Raw genomic sequence first — 17,635 nt, 5'->3', positions numbered from 1 at the left:
GAAATGTGCCATGATGGTATCCAAGAATTAAAGTAACACAATAGCTACAGGAAATTATTTCAAATGCTTGTGCAGACCATAGACCTTGCAAAAGGAGTGCATTTACTGCTACAGAAGTTAGAAGATTCCGTATGTGAAAGACTCCTTTTTTACATGATCATCCTGATAAATTCATGGGAGGTATTGGAAGTCACTTAGAAAGTAAGTGAAAGGGTAAGGAAAAATAAAGGGATTTAGGTTGCAGAAATGAAATAAAATCATTTTTTGCTCTAGGGCATGAAATAAACTGAAAAAATAATTTGCTTTGCTCAGATTATTTGATATGGAGATGGGAGATACAGTATGTGAGTTTTTACATCATATTCCTATAGAATTTTAAAATAAAACAGTCACATCCATTGTTTATTTAAGTATTTATCTGGAAATTAGGGATGCTTTCTTCTACAGCTGCTGAGCAAATCTTGACAGAGCAGTGTTAATTTTTGTTGCTTGTGGAAGAGAGTTCCAGGCACATGGTTTTCATGCTACCTGCTTCTTCCCCACACTCACACTCCCCTGCCCATCAGCAAGCGTTGTGGTAAAATTAATTATTTTCCTACATAAATAAATACCTGATATTTGTTAGAATTTTTCTGGTTTTGACATCTAACTTAAATTGTCTGTAGCTTCAAGTTAAGTTTATGTATTCAATGTGTGTCATTTTGCTCCACGTAGATTGACCTGGAATTAGAGATGGTGACCACTGTGGCAGGCATTGGGATACAAGGTGTTGATAAGGAAGGTGGAGCAAAAGGAGAAGAACAGCCCATCAGCTCTCCGTGGGATGTGGTCTTTGGAAGTTCAAGTAGTGTATCAGTTGAGCTTTAACATCTCATATTTACATGTGCATAACTGTTTGCTGTATGTTTCCTTGTTTTGGTATTAATCTGAGATATAAAAAAATTAAAGTTTTCTGTACAACTGAGTGTAAAACCCACTGGTTTCAATTGCAAGTGGTAACTGCAGTTCTGCTTAGGATCCTGAAATATTACTTGATGAAAGAAAAATTCTTTTGAGGCAAGTTATGTGGTTAATGGACCCAAATACAAAGGAAACTGTGATTGCTTTTGTTAGGCCAGTGCTTTATGCCAGGATCGCTTAAGCAGCAGGTACATTTTACAAGAAGGAAGTGTTGTACAGAAGTTCCTTTCCTTGACTGTACAGATATGTCTGACCACTTGTAAATATTTGGGTTTAGGAAATAAAAATAGTTTTAGTTGGGGACCTCTGTTTATTCCTGTTTAGGTGACATAAAATCATTAGGCTCAAGGTCATGACACAGTCAGTCAGATAGGAGAGGAATACCTCAGAACAAATCTTGCAAGCATCAGGAGGTAAAATAAATCTTTGCATAATAGGATGCAAGAATCAGCTTCTGGGGACTTCAGCTTTCTTTGCTGATTCACTTAACATACACCTGAAGTTGACATCTCATAACAGCCATGTTTTATTGACTGTGAGGCAGTTTTCTCCTGTTTCCATTTCAATTTAATTTAAAAGTTGCAGATGCCAGTTTCTTAACAATGACAGAACAATGCTTTAATGGGGCATAAAACCATTGGGTCGTTATTTCAGGCATAAAAAGTTAACTTTCAATATTCAGATTTCTTGAATGGGGTGGCGAAGTAGCATGATTTACCTCTAATACCTTGAACAGAGGTCTTTGCAAGTGTAGTAAATTATAACATTTTATTGACGTGCAAGCATTTGTTAAAATCTTGGGTCAGTTATGAGGAAGACATGCTCATACTAGGATTAAGGGAACATAGAATCCTAGAGTGATTTGGGTTGAAATAGGCTTTAAAGTCCATCTAGTTCCAACCTCCTGCTGTGGGCATGGATAACTTCCATTAGGCCAGGTTGCTCAAAGCCCTGTCCAGCTGGGCCTTGAACAATTCCAGGGATAGGGCATCCACACTGGGCAACTTGTGCCAGGGCCTCACCACCCTCACAGTAAAGAATTTCTTCCTAATATCTAATCTAAACCTGCCCTCTTTCAGTTTGAAGCCATTCCCCCTTGTCCTGTCACTCCACGCCCTTGTCCAAAGTCCCTGTCCAGCTCTCTCGTAAGCCCCCCTTTAGGTATTAGAAGGTGCTCTAAAGTCTCCCAGAGTCTTCCCCTCTTCAGGCTGAACAACCCCAACTCTTTCAGCCTGTCTTCATAGCAGAGGTGCTCCAGCCCTCTGGTCATCCTTGTGGCCTCCTCTGGCCTTGTTCCAGCAGGTCCAGGGAGCTTGTTCATAAATGCTGATAGTGTAGAGATCTTCTGGTACAAATACATTGTCAGTACAGACAGAGTACCACCAGCAGCCTTGAGTACTTAAATAAACAACTAGGATAAATTTAATAAACGCTTTTATTAACATGTCTTCTACCCCCCAAAAAAGGCCTTTTTTCAAAGGTTTTGTCAGCAACCCTTCCAGTGGAAATTAAGTGTATGGAATCCTACTTGCAAGAGGAAGGAGGAATACCTGAAAGACAATCTCACTGGGTGCACATTGCTATTAATGCAGGCGTGAATTTTGGTGAATCTCCTTCAATCTGATTTTCCTTTTGTGAACCAGTAGACTTGTACGAGTAGATGGTATGGTTTTCAGGAGATCTTGAACCAGAAAGCTGATCCATGTGGGATGTTATTGCAGAGCTGTTTCACGAATCAGCAAAGAAACTAATAACTGATTAGTGTTTCAAAAACTTGAGCTGGTTAACAGAACTATTTGAAGTATTCTATAATTTTACTTTTAATTTTTGTGGTGCTCTCTTCTGCTTCTACCAGTAACTGAATATATGTTGATACTTTTTGAAAGCTCTGCTTGTTAAATGTTAATTGATATGATAATTGTTATCAACATGAACATTATACTTACTGAGTTAATCACCTGTAGAAGATTAATCATCTGCACTGTTTAACACAGCTGAATTTTAATAAGCATTTGCATAAAAATTACATCTTCAGAATGCACTCTGTTCAGACCAGTGTAGAGTTTTCTCATCTTCAGGTAGAACCTACTAGTCAGTTTTCTGTTTAGATTGCTGCAAAATATAATATAAACTGTCAGTTAAGAAGAGATTAAATCAATTTAAAGTTTGGGGTTTTTTTGAGACGATAATAAGCCAACTAGATAAAATGGGGAAAAATATAGATTACTGTAATGGCAATACAAAATTCTTTAGAAAACAATAACCGGAGAGAGTTGTCAAAATGGAGAGTTATATTGAGTAGAATGCAAACAGAAGTCTGTCCTAGAGCATGAGGAACCAGGAGTTTTTTGATTTAATAGGTTGCAGTGCATTTTTGAACAAGCATTTTTTACTGTCATGAGTTGCAGTGATTTCTTTAAGTTTGTTGCCAGACATCAAAATAATTTGTCAACAATGCAGCAGTATTTGTCAGAGCTGTATTGTTGAGTTGCAGATTGCAAAGTTGCAAATTGCTTGAGCCTAATGGGATCTTCTGTTACTATCCAGTATATTAAAGGATGCATTTGTGCCTCTCAGAGTGCTGTCCTACGACTAGATACCCTGTTGTCAATGTTAAAACTGCTATGCCAGTGTCTATTTAGGCATCTGGATGGGTGAAGTAATTAATAAGAGTTTAAAAAATTACTTCTGTTTGCATCCACACAGCAATATCCTTTTTTTACATATGCTTATATCTATCTCTGTGCAAATTGCAGGAGGTAACACGCACTTCAACAACTTAGGTTCATTATGACAAATTTTAAAAGTTTGACTTTTGTGTTAACTGGTTAGCCTATGGGAAATAATAGCATACTTTCCCATTTTCCTTAGATCTGTGTAGCTGAAACTGTGTGCAGGAGGCATTTTTTTCTTTCCAGAAGATAGATTTATAGTTGAGTTTTTTAATATGGATTTTATAATTTTTAAACAAGTGATGTTTCTGAGTTTCCTTTCAGTGTGCAGAGCCATGTTATCAAGAACATGAAAGGGAAAAAAAAAGGAAGTTTAAATGTTTAAGCTGGTTATGTACTACTGCTGACCTTTTTTGAAGTCTCAAAGGGGAAAGGTTAACTCCTAATTTCCTAAAGAAATTTTTTTCCTGTATCGCTGATATTTCTTGAGGTTACTCCTACATACAGTTTAGGATATATATATATTAATCAATTAAAAGACTTCATTATTTGTTTAAATTTTTAATATCTAGTTTGTTGAGAAATTAAAAATTGTGAGAAAAGCTTTATGAGGATGTGAATAGGTTAGTATTTGGAACAAATTAGTATTTGTTGTATAAGTGGCGTGCTTTTAAGCATCCACATAGTATTTTCATAAGTAGGGTTTTGTTGCCCCATTTTTTACAAATGCTGAAGTCTGAGACAAAGAGATTGAATGTGAAACACCATTTAAAAGAAAGTTGGCACAAATGTCCCCCTTTAAGGCAGGGGAGTTAATGGAGACAAAAAACACATGGTAGGATTCAGACAGACAGTATTCTTCCTTGTCATCTCTTTTATTTCTTTAGTTGTGAGCTTGTGTTTTGCCCTCCCATTAAAATTCTTGAATGAACTCCATGGATTAAACTCTGGCTTTATTGAGGATGGTGCTGAAATTTGCATTGACAGAGATTGTGCGGGAAATAGAAGGGGAGGGCCAGCAGCTTAAAAATACATTATGAAATTACTGTGTGCTTTTTTAGCTTTCTCTGTTGTCCCCTTCTATTTTTATTTAGTGGGTGTTGAAAGCAAGTGATACTTTAATGCACAGTTGATTTGAGCGTGAAATGTTCTTGATAGCTGCATTCTTGCTGGGAGGAACAGGACAATGACTTGTGCTTGGTGACATAACTGTGTGTTTCGCATTCCAAAATCTGGTCTTAAATTACCTGATTTTTATAGACACTCCCAAGTACAGTATTGACCATGTTTTCACTAAACCAGCTGGAAATTTTTACGTCAATTTAAGTTTTACATAGATATTATTTAAATGAAAGTACAGTACCTTATCACACTGGTACAATTTTTGTAGCCCTTAAAAGGCAAAAGTATGTAAGATTTTTTTTTTTTCCTCTCAGTGTTTCTGCTAGAGGATTATTCAGTACCACTGCATTCCAGAGCAAACACTTTTTTTTTTTCTGAATTACTCATGGTGATTCTTCCCTAATTTTACCAAAAAAACCCCCAAAATAATAATCACTTAAGCAGTAAGCAATTAGCACTTCCTGGGTGAGCTCAGATTGTACATGAACTGTTTATGTCTGAACATGTCTTCTTGAATGGGATCCTAAATTACTTGTAAATAACAATTATTTTTTATTTTAAATTCTTGAAATTTCAAAGAAGAAATAACTTCGGTAAAGATAGGGCCGAAGTAAAGTGAAAGATTTGTAGTAGGGTTTTATTTCTTTGTAAGAACTGTTTAAGGTGAAAAAGTCTTTTGAGAAATATGAAATTAAGAAGTCAGTGAAGGACTGCAGTGAAGCAGTACCTTACCCGGTCTTGTTTTGGGGGGACTTCTGAAGTGCATCTTCTTCTGCACATTGTCTGAGTGGGTCAACCCAGTCATACTGTTGACAAAATCACAGGGAGAGACAAATAGATTTAACATGTCCTAACAAATTTATGAATGGGTTCTGTACTGGGTTGGGGTTTTTTTTCCTTTAAGCATTGGGGACAAAACTGAGGAGAGAGAAACTTTTGGAACTAGTAGCTTTTTGTGTGATCTGCCCAAAAGAATTTATCTCTACAGGAACCGAGTTAAACTGTTGGCTAAATGCTCTGTATTCTGAGCCAAAACTTAATAGATTACAGAGTTTGTGGTATAGTAATAGCAACAAAAGTTGTTAGTATTTCACACGTTCAGCATAGAAACAGATCAAGAAATTAGGTACCTATGTTAGTATTTCAGTATAAACATGCCTTTGATATACAAAGACCAAAGTCATAATGAAAGGGTGTAATGGGAGTTGTGACTCAATATTCAACAGTAATCTCACAATTTAGTTTGACAGACTACTTTTCTAAGCTGGATTTATCTACATCTTGACAAAATGCATGATGATGAGGATTACTTTCTGCAGTAAAAAGAAGCATTTGGATTAGCAGAGTTGCCATCTTAACAGTTGTCAAACTTAGAATAATTTTGAAGTCTATGACCTGAAACTGTAAAAAAATTATGATATTTGTACCTGGAGTGATAGTTCTCATTCTTTTTGTTCCAAGTCTATAGTCTTGTTCTATGCATTAAATGTATGCTCATGATAAAGAAGCTAAAACTGCAAATCAGATTTCTAAAGACTAGTTGAGATATCAGATACGGTTTTTACTGCAAAATTCCAGATGCAAAACTGTTGAAAATAAACATCCTTAGCAAGTCATGGAGAGGCTTTGTCAGGCGTGCTGAAGTCAGAACGAGACACATTTTTTAACTGTTACCATTTGATACTGAAAGTGCTTGTGAATATGGAATGTGGGTGTTGGAAGTCAAGGGAGACTGTGGTGCTGAAGTACTGTCAAGTGTATGTGTTTACTGTACTCAATTAGGAATGAGTAAAACACATAACAAGACTTAACTTTTTTTTTTAGTAGTTATAGTGATGAATCCCAACACTAAATAATCCAAATTTGTTCTTTCACGTTTACAAATGCAGTCTCTTCTGCTTTGGATTTTTTTAAAAATATTTACTGCCATTACAGCTAGAAGGCCTGAGTTAGAAAACTTGTGAAAGAAATAAAAGATATTTAATTATAGTCATCATTTTTACCTACCTGTTATCTCCCATTTTATGACATACCCTTGATATCTATGTCCGAGAATTTCCCTTAGTGAGAGAGAAGTTATGTTAATTAGGGAGGAAAATTCCAGAAGCATTTTATTTCATAAAGGGTTATGCTGTTTGCATGATGCAACACAATATGAAAGAGTTCCAGGTAGCACAGGAAAAAAAAGAAAATTAATTTTTAGTTGTCCGAAAAGGATGATGTGTGCTTGTAAGAGTCCAGACTTCCAGTGCAAAAGCATGCCTTTAGGGCTTTGGTGTCTGTCTCAGTGAAGAAGAATGACGATTCTCTAATTGTTCTGTGAGTCAGATTTGCATTTAATTTGCTAAACTTCCTTGACTTAAGAGAAGGTGAGATGTGCATTCACTGTGCACAGAGGCAGTGTGCCTGTCTGTGTGTTGTATAGCCCCTTTTGCTCCTTGAGAATTTGCAGGGGATGAGCATACCAACAAATTTCTTCCTTGTTGGCTTTTTTATTTCCTTTAAAGATAAAATTAGTAGACAGGAGTAATATTTTCAGACTTCAGTCTATTTAGAAAATGTCAGTGGTGCCAGCCCCAAAATGTAACTTTGATTCCCAGGCTTTTAATTCCCAGACTGGAAGCAAGCATGCAGTCCCCAGATAGGGAAGCTGGAAGGGTGGGCAGTCCTGGGAATGGAATCCCTTCAAACAGATGTTGCTGTTGGCTGGTGCAAAACAAAATCATTTCTGTGCATTCAGATTGACTCACCGTTAATAGTCAGCAGTGTTACTGTTTGAAACTGTGCATGTGTACAGACAGGAATGGGAATTCTTAAAACACAGATGTATAGCAGAGGCACATTCAGGAGCTGAAACATCATGTAATTGCTGAAGTATCATATGATGTGGAATACTGGTGCATTCAGAGCTCTGGTTCAATATTAGTGAATGTTTGTAACATAAGTATATCACATTTGCAAGCCATACCTCACTTTGATACAGGCAGCACTAAAGATAAGAAAGCACATACCCTAATAAGGAGAAACTACACTGGATTTTTAAAACAGCTCAAGATAGGTTGGAATGTAGTGCTTAATTGAATAAATGTAAAAGAATTGCTTTGTTCTTTTATGTTGTTTTATAATGAGTTCTTTAAAAATAAATTCTTTCCATTCAGGGATGATAAGGAGTTATGATAATGATGGCATTACCATAATTTTACATGCTGGTTCTCCCTGGCCCGCTTCTCCTGCAAGAACAGCACAAGGATAACAAGCAGTGGTGACGTCCTCAAACTACTCTATCCTAAAAGAAAAAGTTTTTCTCTCTTTTGTTTCAGAACATAAAGCATTGAAATATGTAGTGTGAGGACCACTGTGTGATAAAATACCTTAGTTGTGCAGCTATAAGCATTGGTTTTACTTTTGTGGTTTTATATAATTTTTTTTATTAAAGCTCTGACATATTTTCCACAGTTGAGTATGCTCATGCAGTTTCCATGCTTGTATCCATTCTCTTTGTTCTAATGGCCATCCAGTAGAAAGTTGAGTTAAAATTTATGATGGTTACGGAGCTCTTACTTATTTTTACTGCCTTGTTCTCTGGTTGAAGAAAGGATCTTTATCCATCTTACATATTCAGTAAAATTTGAATTTGATATCGATACTTTTTTCTTATATTTGAAAGGTCTTTTAGTGTGTAGAATTAGAGTAAGAAACCTTTTCAATTTTTCAACACGTAGCTGTCACAAGGGAGTTCTCAGTGTATGGTATTAGTGAATTGGATAGATGGATGGGACAGTTCAAGTCTTACTCCTTCATATAATTGGTGGATAAAGTGAATATTAAATAATTAACAAAGCACTCTTTGAGATTCCTCAGAATGAATTGCACAGCATAGCAAGATAAAAAAGCTCACTTTGTGAATAGACCAGTGATTTTAACATTTTTCATTCTGGAGTACTTAGAATAGTAACATCTGAAAAGCGCAAGATATGCATAATGGAAATGTAAAATCCTAAATCTGGGCATTTACTGTATAGAAAGTAGTGAAATGATCTCATAGGCTGTTTTCTCAATTTAAATCTCTTAGAAACAAACTCTAATCAAAAGTGATTTTTTGGGCAGGGAGGTGTTGTTCTGGGTTTTTATTATTGGAATGTTTTTGGCACTGTTGGAATCTTGGTAGCATTTCTGGTAACTCATAAATTGTATGTTTTGCAACTCATTTTTCAAACCTTTTTTGCTCAAAAAAAAGCTTTTAGGTACTTTGCAAATTTGACTTTTAATTTTGGAGCTCTAGTTTATGTAAAAACAGGGAGCCACATGGAGGTGCAGGAAAGAGTCACCAGAGTTACTTTGATAAGAGTCTTGGAAACTTGTATCTTGATCCAAGAAACTGAAAAGGCTGAAGATAAACTACATTAAAATCATACCACTTCTATTCTGCAGAGAGCTCACAGTATAAGAAAATTGATCTGGAGACAGAAGGATGCTTTTTTTCCCCTTCTTGCATTGTGTAGTGTAGGAAAGATTTATGATTAGAAGAAAAACAGCAGGATCTCAGTTGGGAGAATGGTGGTGATTTCATTTTTTTGGACTAACTTCTCAGGTTGAAAGTGCTTGCAAGGATTTCACATAACATTGCTTTTATTTTGAAACTCCGAAATATTTGGTGGGGGGAAGTTTATCCATGAGGTTATTTTCAGGAACAGCTGTGAGATACTTAATGCTTCGTAAATTCATGTGAATAAAAAGTTTCTGTGAGCAACTTGAAGGTATTTTTCTGTTGAGTGGCTAATGGTTATTCCAATACCTGATACGTTCAATTAGAAAAAACATGTTTATGTCTTCTCTGACTAGATGGGGCATGTTAGAAAGATAATAGTGTCCCCATTTTAATGCAGTTTTTGAATGTCACCTTTCTGTTCATTAAGATTTTCATTCTAAACCTGTAAAAAAACTGCCAGTAGTTTTTTGGAGTATATCATTTTGTCACTAGTGTAGTAAAAAACCTCAAGATTGCACTCCCCCAAACCATGCTTAGGAAAGATATGTACTTATTGTTGGCTGGTATGAATCAAAAAATAACAGGTGAAACAGACACAATAGCAAAATGTTGCAAAGAGAAAATCCCATTTGAAACATTGCCTTTATCAGGTAGGGATATTAAAACCACTATCTTTATAGCCGTGGAAAAAAAACCAGAAGAAAAATAGCGGGTTTTGGTAGATGAAAGACGTTCTCTCTATTTCTCTTACTCTGTTTTTTTGGTTGGGTTTTTATTTTCTTCCCCATGGCAAAAGATGAGCTGGAGTAGGAGGATAGCAGGGTTGGTTTGATGACTTGTTTGTTTTATAAAACAATTCCAAAATGTTTTTTTTTTCATCTGGCTTTATACATCCCTTTTTAAAAGGTTCAGGAACCCAGGAAGATGATGTTTTATGGATAGCAATGGCAGGTACCCATCAGATATGGGCACTGATGTTGGAAGATGGAAAACTACCAAAGGGAAGGTAAGCAACCGTGCTAAGAGATGTGAAATTGCTGTTTGTTGTGATAAACAGCTTTCAAACCCCAAAGAGAGAGATAATCAAGTTAAACTAAAAATAATTTAGTTTAAAGGCGTGTGTGCTTTAAAGTCTGCCTGCCTGTTGGATGAAATTAAAGATACTGCTTTTGCTATACAGCTATGACTTGGTAAGGTGCATTCATATAATTGAATGTTACTTTTCCTTGCATTTGCCAAGTTACCTAGTAATGAATGATATACTGAAGTGATATAAAAGTTAGCACAAAAGCATTGAATGATTCCTTGTGCTGCAGTACAGTTGGTTTTATAACTCACAAATGTAGCTTCTATTTATGCATAATGTCTGAGATATTTCAGACTCAGTATTGAAATTGGGCCCTATTTTCCTTTAGTGATTTAAAGAAAGGAGTCTGCCTTCGATTTGCTGGGAGTGGAAATGAGGAGAACAGGAACAATGCATACCCACACAAGGCAGGCTTTGCCCAGCCTTCGGGGCTGTCCCTGGCTCCCGAGGATCCCTGGAACTGCCTGTTTGTGGCGGACAGCGAGAGCAGCACCGTGCGAACCGTCTCGCTGAAGGATGGAGCGGTGAAGCACCTTGTAGGAGGAGAGAGAGATCCATTGGTAATCACTTCAAACTTCCCCACACTGCCCTACTAATATTCCTCAAGCCTGACCTGGAGGAACCACTTTTGGGGTGAGAGGGTAAATCAGTTTCCATGGCCATCAATTTCTTAACTTCACTGCTTGAAATGCAAATGTGTGCCAGTTGTGATGCTCAGGTTGTAGTAGTTATATTTAAAATAGCCAATTTAATTGAGCATCATGTGGTCATTAAACCAGCTGGATTCATATTTATAACTTAGATGTGAGAGTTTTCATTTCCATGGTTAGCATCCACACTTCCCAGTTTTTAATATCCTTGTTTTAAAATTGTCTTGATTTTTTTTTTAAAGTCAGTAAATTTCCATTTAATTACAATCATTTACATTCATGTCAACATTGAATAATCTAGCGTATTAATTAAATAAAACACGTTTTCAGAATTTGTTTGCCTTTGGTGATGTGGATGGAGCGGGCATAAATGCAAAGCTGCAGCATCCCTTAGGAGTAACATGGGACAAGAAAAGAAAGCTGCTCTATGTGGCAGATTCCTATAATCACAAGGTAAACATATAGTAACTTGTTATATACAGACGTTGGAGTTTGTATTACTATGAAGAATTGTTTAATAACATACAATGATTGTGCTTGTTTCTGTTAAGCTGAGGAAACTAATTATATGAGTTTCTTTGTGGGTTCTTTTTCTTTCCTTCCTTCCTTCCCTATGGGTCCTTTTATTTACCATTGTTTTGCTGTCACATTCTTTTGTGTTGATGTGATGGTCTCTTGGGGGAAATGAATTTAAAGTGCCAAGTTACAGTTCAGACTAAAGACTCTTTCCTTGTGTCTTCCCAAAGATTCTGAAGTAGAATAAAAGAGCTAGGAGCGCTTAGTAAAGAATACTGCAGGTTTGATAAAACTGAGAGAACAAGAGGACTTGCTTTTCCCTTAAAAAAGCCGCCCAAGTTTTGAGAAGTATTGTGAGTTGCCTCCATGGAACTCTGAGATAAGCAAGATTGCTTTTTATGATTGTTGTTATGTGATGTTTTGTAAGCATTCATGTCTAAAACTGTACACTGATTATATGTATTAAAAGACAAGTAATTAGTTTAATTTGAGGAATAAGGTATATAACACTAACTGCTTATCAAAATTTATGTGGCAAATGATATTTTGTTTTAGATATTGTATAAATCATTGTAAACATTTTGTTACTACTTTAAGAAAAAAAAATACATTTCTTTTTAGAAGAAAAATAATCTAGAAGTTAGCCTGCCAATTCTGTTATACTCCTACTGTTTCGCACATGTTTCCAGAAAGGCAAAAAACATTAGAAAAACAAGCCATTTTATATTAGAGAGGTAGATACCTTTGAAATTAGGGAAAGGAACACTGAATGAAGACCAAAGGAAGAAGTAAAGTCCATCAGGGAATGGGGAGGGCAGAAGATGGGACATGTCACTTGTTAAAGAATGATAACTCCAGAATGCGCAGTTAAGGTAATCAAAAGTTAGTGCTATCTTCTGAAAATGTGAGACATAAGATAATACAGAACTTTTAAATACTGCTGGGTTTTTTTCAGTGAAGTTTTTTTGTGTCTTTGTTTGTCTTAGATTAAGGTTGTAGATCCCAAGATGAAGAACTGTGCTACCCTGGCAGGCACAGGAGAAGCGGGCAATGTTGTTGGTTCCACCTTTACACAGTCAACTTTTAATGAGCCAGGAGGTTTGTGTGTTGAAGACAATGGTCGCTTAATGTATGTTGCAGACACAAATAATCATCAGATTAAAGTGCTGGACTTGGAAACAAAAATTCTTTCCATGGCAAGTAATATTTATTAAACCGGCTGATAGTGGTGTTCCTTGATATAAGTTTAGCAAGTGGTATAAAAATGATATAGCTAACTTTGGGTACAGTGGCTATATTCACAGAGTATTCTGTGATGATCAGGCAGATAAACATTGTCCATTAGCAGGGCTGTTGAAAGCTTTGGTCTTTGGAAAGGCAGCTTTTGAATGAAAGCAGAAAGTGACAATCCTCTAGAAAAGAGTAACACAGAAATATGAGTTATTAAAAAGTACAGCCCAGTTTTTCAGTATGAGAAGCATTTCATGAGCACTTTATAACAATTGGAAGTTGAAATCAATTACCAAGACCTGTAATTAAACTGTAAGAGATGATTTTGGGAGGTCAGTGGCTTGAAGCAGGATACATAGTGGGCTTCCAAATTGTCAAATCAAAACCACTGTCATAATTGAGCACTGCTGTATTTGCTTCTAAAAAAAAAACTGTGCTCCTCTCCATCTTACACTGGCACTATGTCATAATGATTTTTTCAAATATATAGACATATATATGTATGTATATGATATAATGGTCATTGTGTTTAATAGTACATAGTCTTAAATGTGTGTTTAACTTTTCGTATCATATAACGTGTTGGTGGCTTTTCTGGGAAACTCCCCTCTACTTTACTGTGCAATCTGCATAGTTAAAATCTTGGATTTTACTACCAAAGCATGCAGTTTACCACCAGATTAGAAGAAAACACCTTTACATTATATTTCAAGTAAAAATGCAATGCAACTGTTAAAATGTTAAATTAAGGGATACTCTAAAGTAGTTATGGATTTTTGGGTTTTAATAGTAAATATTGCTTTTATTTGGATAAATCAGGGGGGTTTTCATTTTAAAAAAACATTTCATCCTTCCTTTTGTTTTTGTAGTATTATTGCACTCTGTCAGAATGTTTTAGGCCAATAGCCATAATATCATGTGTCATTTTTCCTTGTCCTTGTCAGCTTTGAAACTGTAATTGTATTGTGAAAGCCCATTTGCTTTCAGTACAAATAAAAATAAATATTTTGCTTGATTTCTTCTTATAGTTGCCTATCCTGAAGCCAGAAGCATGTGATGTTCCAGATAACCTGCCTGTACAAAAGGATAAAATAACAAACCTTCCAAAACTGCCTAAATCCGCACCAAATGTTCAACTTCCTGCAGTAACTGTAGCTCCTGGCCAGACAATTCAGTTTTTACTAAACTTGACTCTTCCTCCAGATTCAAAACTGAATGAAGAAGCACCCAATTCCTGGTTCATCACAGCAGAAGGTAGCATGCCTATGTTTTATCAGTTGAACAGGAGTAGTTAAGATAGGGTTATATCATCTTGTCCTGCAGTACAGGGGATCTCAGTCTGATGAATCAAGATGTCCCTCACAGTCCTGTGTTCACATTTGACCTTGTGATGCAATACGTGGTATTTAGAGTTGATACATTTAACAGCTGGAGTGCAAATATTAGAAAAAGCGAACACCTGTTAGACTGCTTGGGCTTGAAGTATTAAATGCTGCATTATTTTATGTTTTTTAAACTTCCTTGGAATGAGCTGCCAAAAAGGGCTCGAAAGGTACTGATCCCCTTCAGTGCTTGCCATTTGTCTCTATGTACAGCTCATTCCAGACCTACTGTCTGTTTCTGGGAGAAAGCTTACCATGAGGATAAAGCATATTCCTGAAAGAAATTCCTTTTTTTTGGCTCTTGTCTCTTCCAGAAGGTATTTGAGATACATTTATACCTAACCACTTTGAACCTCCTTTCTTATAATTCATATTTGCATAATTATACTTGTAAAATACTATACAGACACCGCAGTGTGTTTATATGCCTTTATGATTTAATGTAGTTTCTTATCCCTGTTTGTGATTTTGGGGTACAAATAGGCTGTTTCCAGGAGAGTTGGCATACTTTTTAGCCTACAGAATCTCCGAATATTGTTGAAGTAAAGATATATGTGATGGCTTCAAGGGTTAGTAAAAATTGGAAATGTAAGCAAGTGAAATTTGTCTTTTCAAGCTCATAAATTCTAGAGCCAACTTTTAGGTATTTTCTATAAGCCAAAAAGAGCACTTCATCCATCTCACAGTAAAATACAGAGTACAATGCAGTGAGTTAAGTGTATGTATTGTGCAAGTCATTTTTCAGTTCATGTGCTCTCAAATATTTAAGTAATGTAAAACTCGAGTTTTGTTCTCACAGTCAGTCTGAGCATTGCTATATTGCACCAACCCACTGGTAAGACCAACACTGCTGTTTGGAAATGTCATAATTTGCCTGCAGTTTTATGCATTTATGGCAGATACTTTACCTGGTGTATTAGATCTCTGATACAAATGTAGGAGCATATAGGAGAAATTGCAGTTCTGTTGCGGTTGAATAAGATACGCTGTATATATATACCTGCAGTGCTGACGCAAAGCTGTGGGTCTCTCCATCTTTAAATGACTGATAAAAAAACATTTGTAAATTACTTTTGCTTTTTTTGTTGTTCACAACTGGAAAAATCATGAAGGAAATCTCTGCTAATGTCTCATGTGAAAAGAAAGTCCTTGTTGTCATGTTTTATGTAGGTTTCAGACATGATATTAAATACCATAATGATAAAATTTTTTGTTCTCTTACAGATAATATGTGGTTGCTTCAAGGACAGTGTCTGATGGGAGAAATCAAGGATGTTTCCTGTCAAACTGTCATTCCCTTTCAGTTACCCAGGAGCTGTGTGTCAGCTGAAGCTGTCCTGGCTGTCAAAGCGTGCCTCTACTACTGCAGCAAAGGTAGCAGTGCCTGTATGATGAAAGGAGTCTCATTCAGCCAGCCTTTACAGATAACTGGTACCAACCAAGGGAGCTCAACTCAAGTTGAACTGATACACGCATTTTTAACCAACTAACCCAAAGCCAGCTAATTTCATACTTCATTTTGCTATACACCATTTCTACAGGATAAAGTAAAAATAGATAACTTTTCTCTGTTTTTTCCTGAAATTTATGACAGAGCTAAGAAATAATATACCTGGTCAAATAAAGTAGAGTTCCCTACAGCTTAATGGGAAAATTTATCATCACAACCTCATTTCTTTGCATTACAGTAGCAGCAATAACATTGTAATACTGTAGACTCTGCTGCCAGTTGTGGACATATTGGATGTCTGCCAATCTAAGTAATGAGCTACAATTTTTAGAGCCCTTTTGAAAGAGCTGGTGTTACTTTGTGATGTTACTGTAAGCTCTTTGCACTGTACATACTGTTAGAGTAGCTAGATCATTCTGGACTAACAGTTCGAAATTCCTTTCGTGCCCTTATTAAATTGTAATAGAACGTTGGAAGGAATAGCCTCCTTCTCCAGTCTGTAAAAGAAGTATCTTGCTTATTTTTCTGTAATGACATTTATGACACGTGTATTTTGAAAATACATCTTAAAATAGGTGCAGCTCTAATTTTATGCAAACTGAGTAACCGCTTTAACTCAATGTGACCGCCTTATATGAAGAGCGTAGGTTCATGGAAAATTTTCTGTGAAAGGAATTGTTCAAGTTTCTACGGAAGAATTTGATGGTGATTTCTAACAAAGAATGTGCCTCTTTGCAATGTATATATATATATAAAGAGAAAACACCACAAAACCATGCTGGAGCTTTTCTGATACATACCAATTTACATTTTTATAGAAGGTGGTAGATAATGGTTGAATATCTAAACGGCAAAAATTAAATGTCAACCATTTCAAGCAGGGTGAATCACTTTCCTATTTTTATGATTTCTCTGTAAAGACTTGTGTGAAGTCTTGGGTCTTGAAAATATGTAATATTGTGAAGAATATTTTATTCTTGAAGTCTGATTCAGAGTCTTTTGAAGTCACTGTTAGTCCCCACTTTCGTAATAGTGGCCACTGCACCAGAATTGTATATTTAATAATGGATTATTTACATTCATGTTTAGAGGTTCTGATCTCCTAACCTTTGTGTCAGGTGCTTGAAGCTGTATTGCGAAACTCTGCCTTTAGTGGTTAAAGGTTGTGCAAGTAAAATTCCCTCTATTTGCCATAGTAAGTAGCAGGAATGTGGGGGAGGGTGTGTGTGTGTGCAAGTTTCTTACTTGAACTAGAAGAGTTTCCACCATGCCTCAGTGGTAATTGGATTAGGCTCCATTCTCTGGTCATGATGGTCAGTGCTGAGAAGATGATTTTGTTTTAAGTTTGAAGATAGTATTTTTCACATATATAATAAAGTGCAGTAGTGAAAGAATTTTTATACAGTCTTTTCTAAAACAGTCACCATTATTCATGACACTTGTCAGTAAATCCCCAGTATCAGTTGTTGTTGCTTTTTCTTACTTAAAGACTGACTGAAATGTTGGTCATGAACCCAGGAGTATTGTTTTAAGGGAACCATATGGGCTGGTGTGGTTTTTCCTTCCATTGAAATGCCAGTCTATCTGAGAGTTCTTTGTGGTACCAGAAATGGTTGTTATCTCACCTGTCAGTAAGGCAAGGGCTGAACTATTATTTTTCTTGTGTTTGGTTTTTAAGCAACTTTCCTAATTCAGTGTTTCAGCCTCTCAGTTCTCACATGCCATTTTGAAGAATGAAAAAGTTTTGCTACTTTGTTCACAGATTGCAAATTCTACTGGAAGGATGAAGATAAAGAAACTGAGTTGGGCATGTATTATTGTTTACACTTCAGCACAACTTTCACAATTTTTTGTCTGTTTACCTTTGGAAAGCCAGGAAACCTTAGATCAGCATCTAGATACCCAAAAAATTTTCTGTTGCTCTCTGAAAAAAACAAGCATTAGTTTCAGAAGTTCAGAATAAGGAACCAATTTGTTAGTTATCTTGAATGTGTAATTCATCAGGTGGATTTTTTTCTCTCATTTTATTGCATCATAGAATGGCCTGGGTTGGAAGGGGCCTTAAAGATCATGTAGT

The 17,635-nt window shown here is 36.1% G+C and overlaps 1 protein-coding gene across 1 annotated transcript in view; it reads left to right on the top strand.

Annotated features, from left to right (window-relative positions):
• The window catches only part of NHLRC2 (NHL repeat containing 2), a 26,897-nt gene extending 9,262 nt beyond the window's left edge, over positions 1-17,635 (top strand). Inside the window, exons 5-11 of the mRNA XM_027740031.2 lie at positions 715-844; positions 10,150-10,249; positions 10,659-10,890; positions 11,311-11,433; positions 12,483-12,692; positions 13,755-13,980; positions 15,333-17,635. Coding sequence (XP_027595832.1) covers positions 715-844; positions 10,150-10,249; positions 10,659-10,890; positions 11,311-11,433; positions 12,483-12,692; positions 13,755-13,980; positions 15,333-15,598 — 1,287 coding nt within the window. The 3' untranslated portion in view covers positions 15,599-17,635. The remainder of the gene's footprint in view (positions 1-714; positions 845-10,149; positions 10,250-10,658; positions 10,891-11,310; positions 11,434-12,482; positions 12,693-13,754; positions 13,981-15,332) is intronic.

This window comes from Pipra filicauda, unplaced genomic scaffold (genome assembly GCF_003945595.2).
Source record: "Pipra filicauda isolate LSUMZ 115617 unplaced genomic scaffold, ASM394559v2 scaffold397_size650280_pilon, whole genome shotgun sequence".
NCBI classification, from domain to species: Eukaryota; Metazoa; Chordata; class Aves; order Passeriformes; family Pipridae; genus Pipra; species Pipra filicauda.
This window is presented reverse-complemented; position numbering and strand designations above follow the sequence as displayed.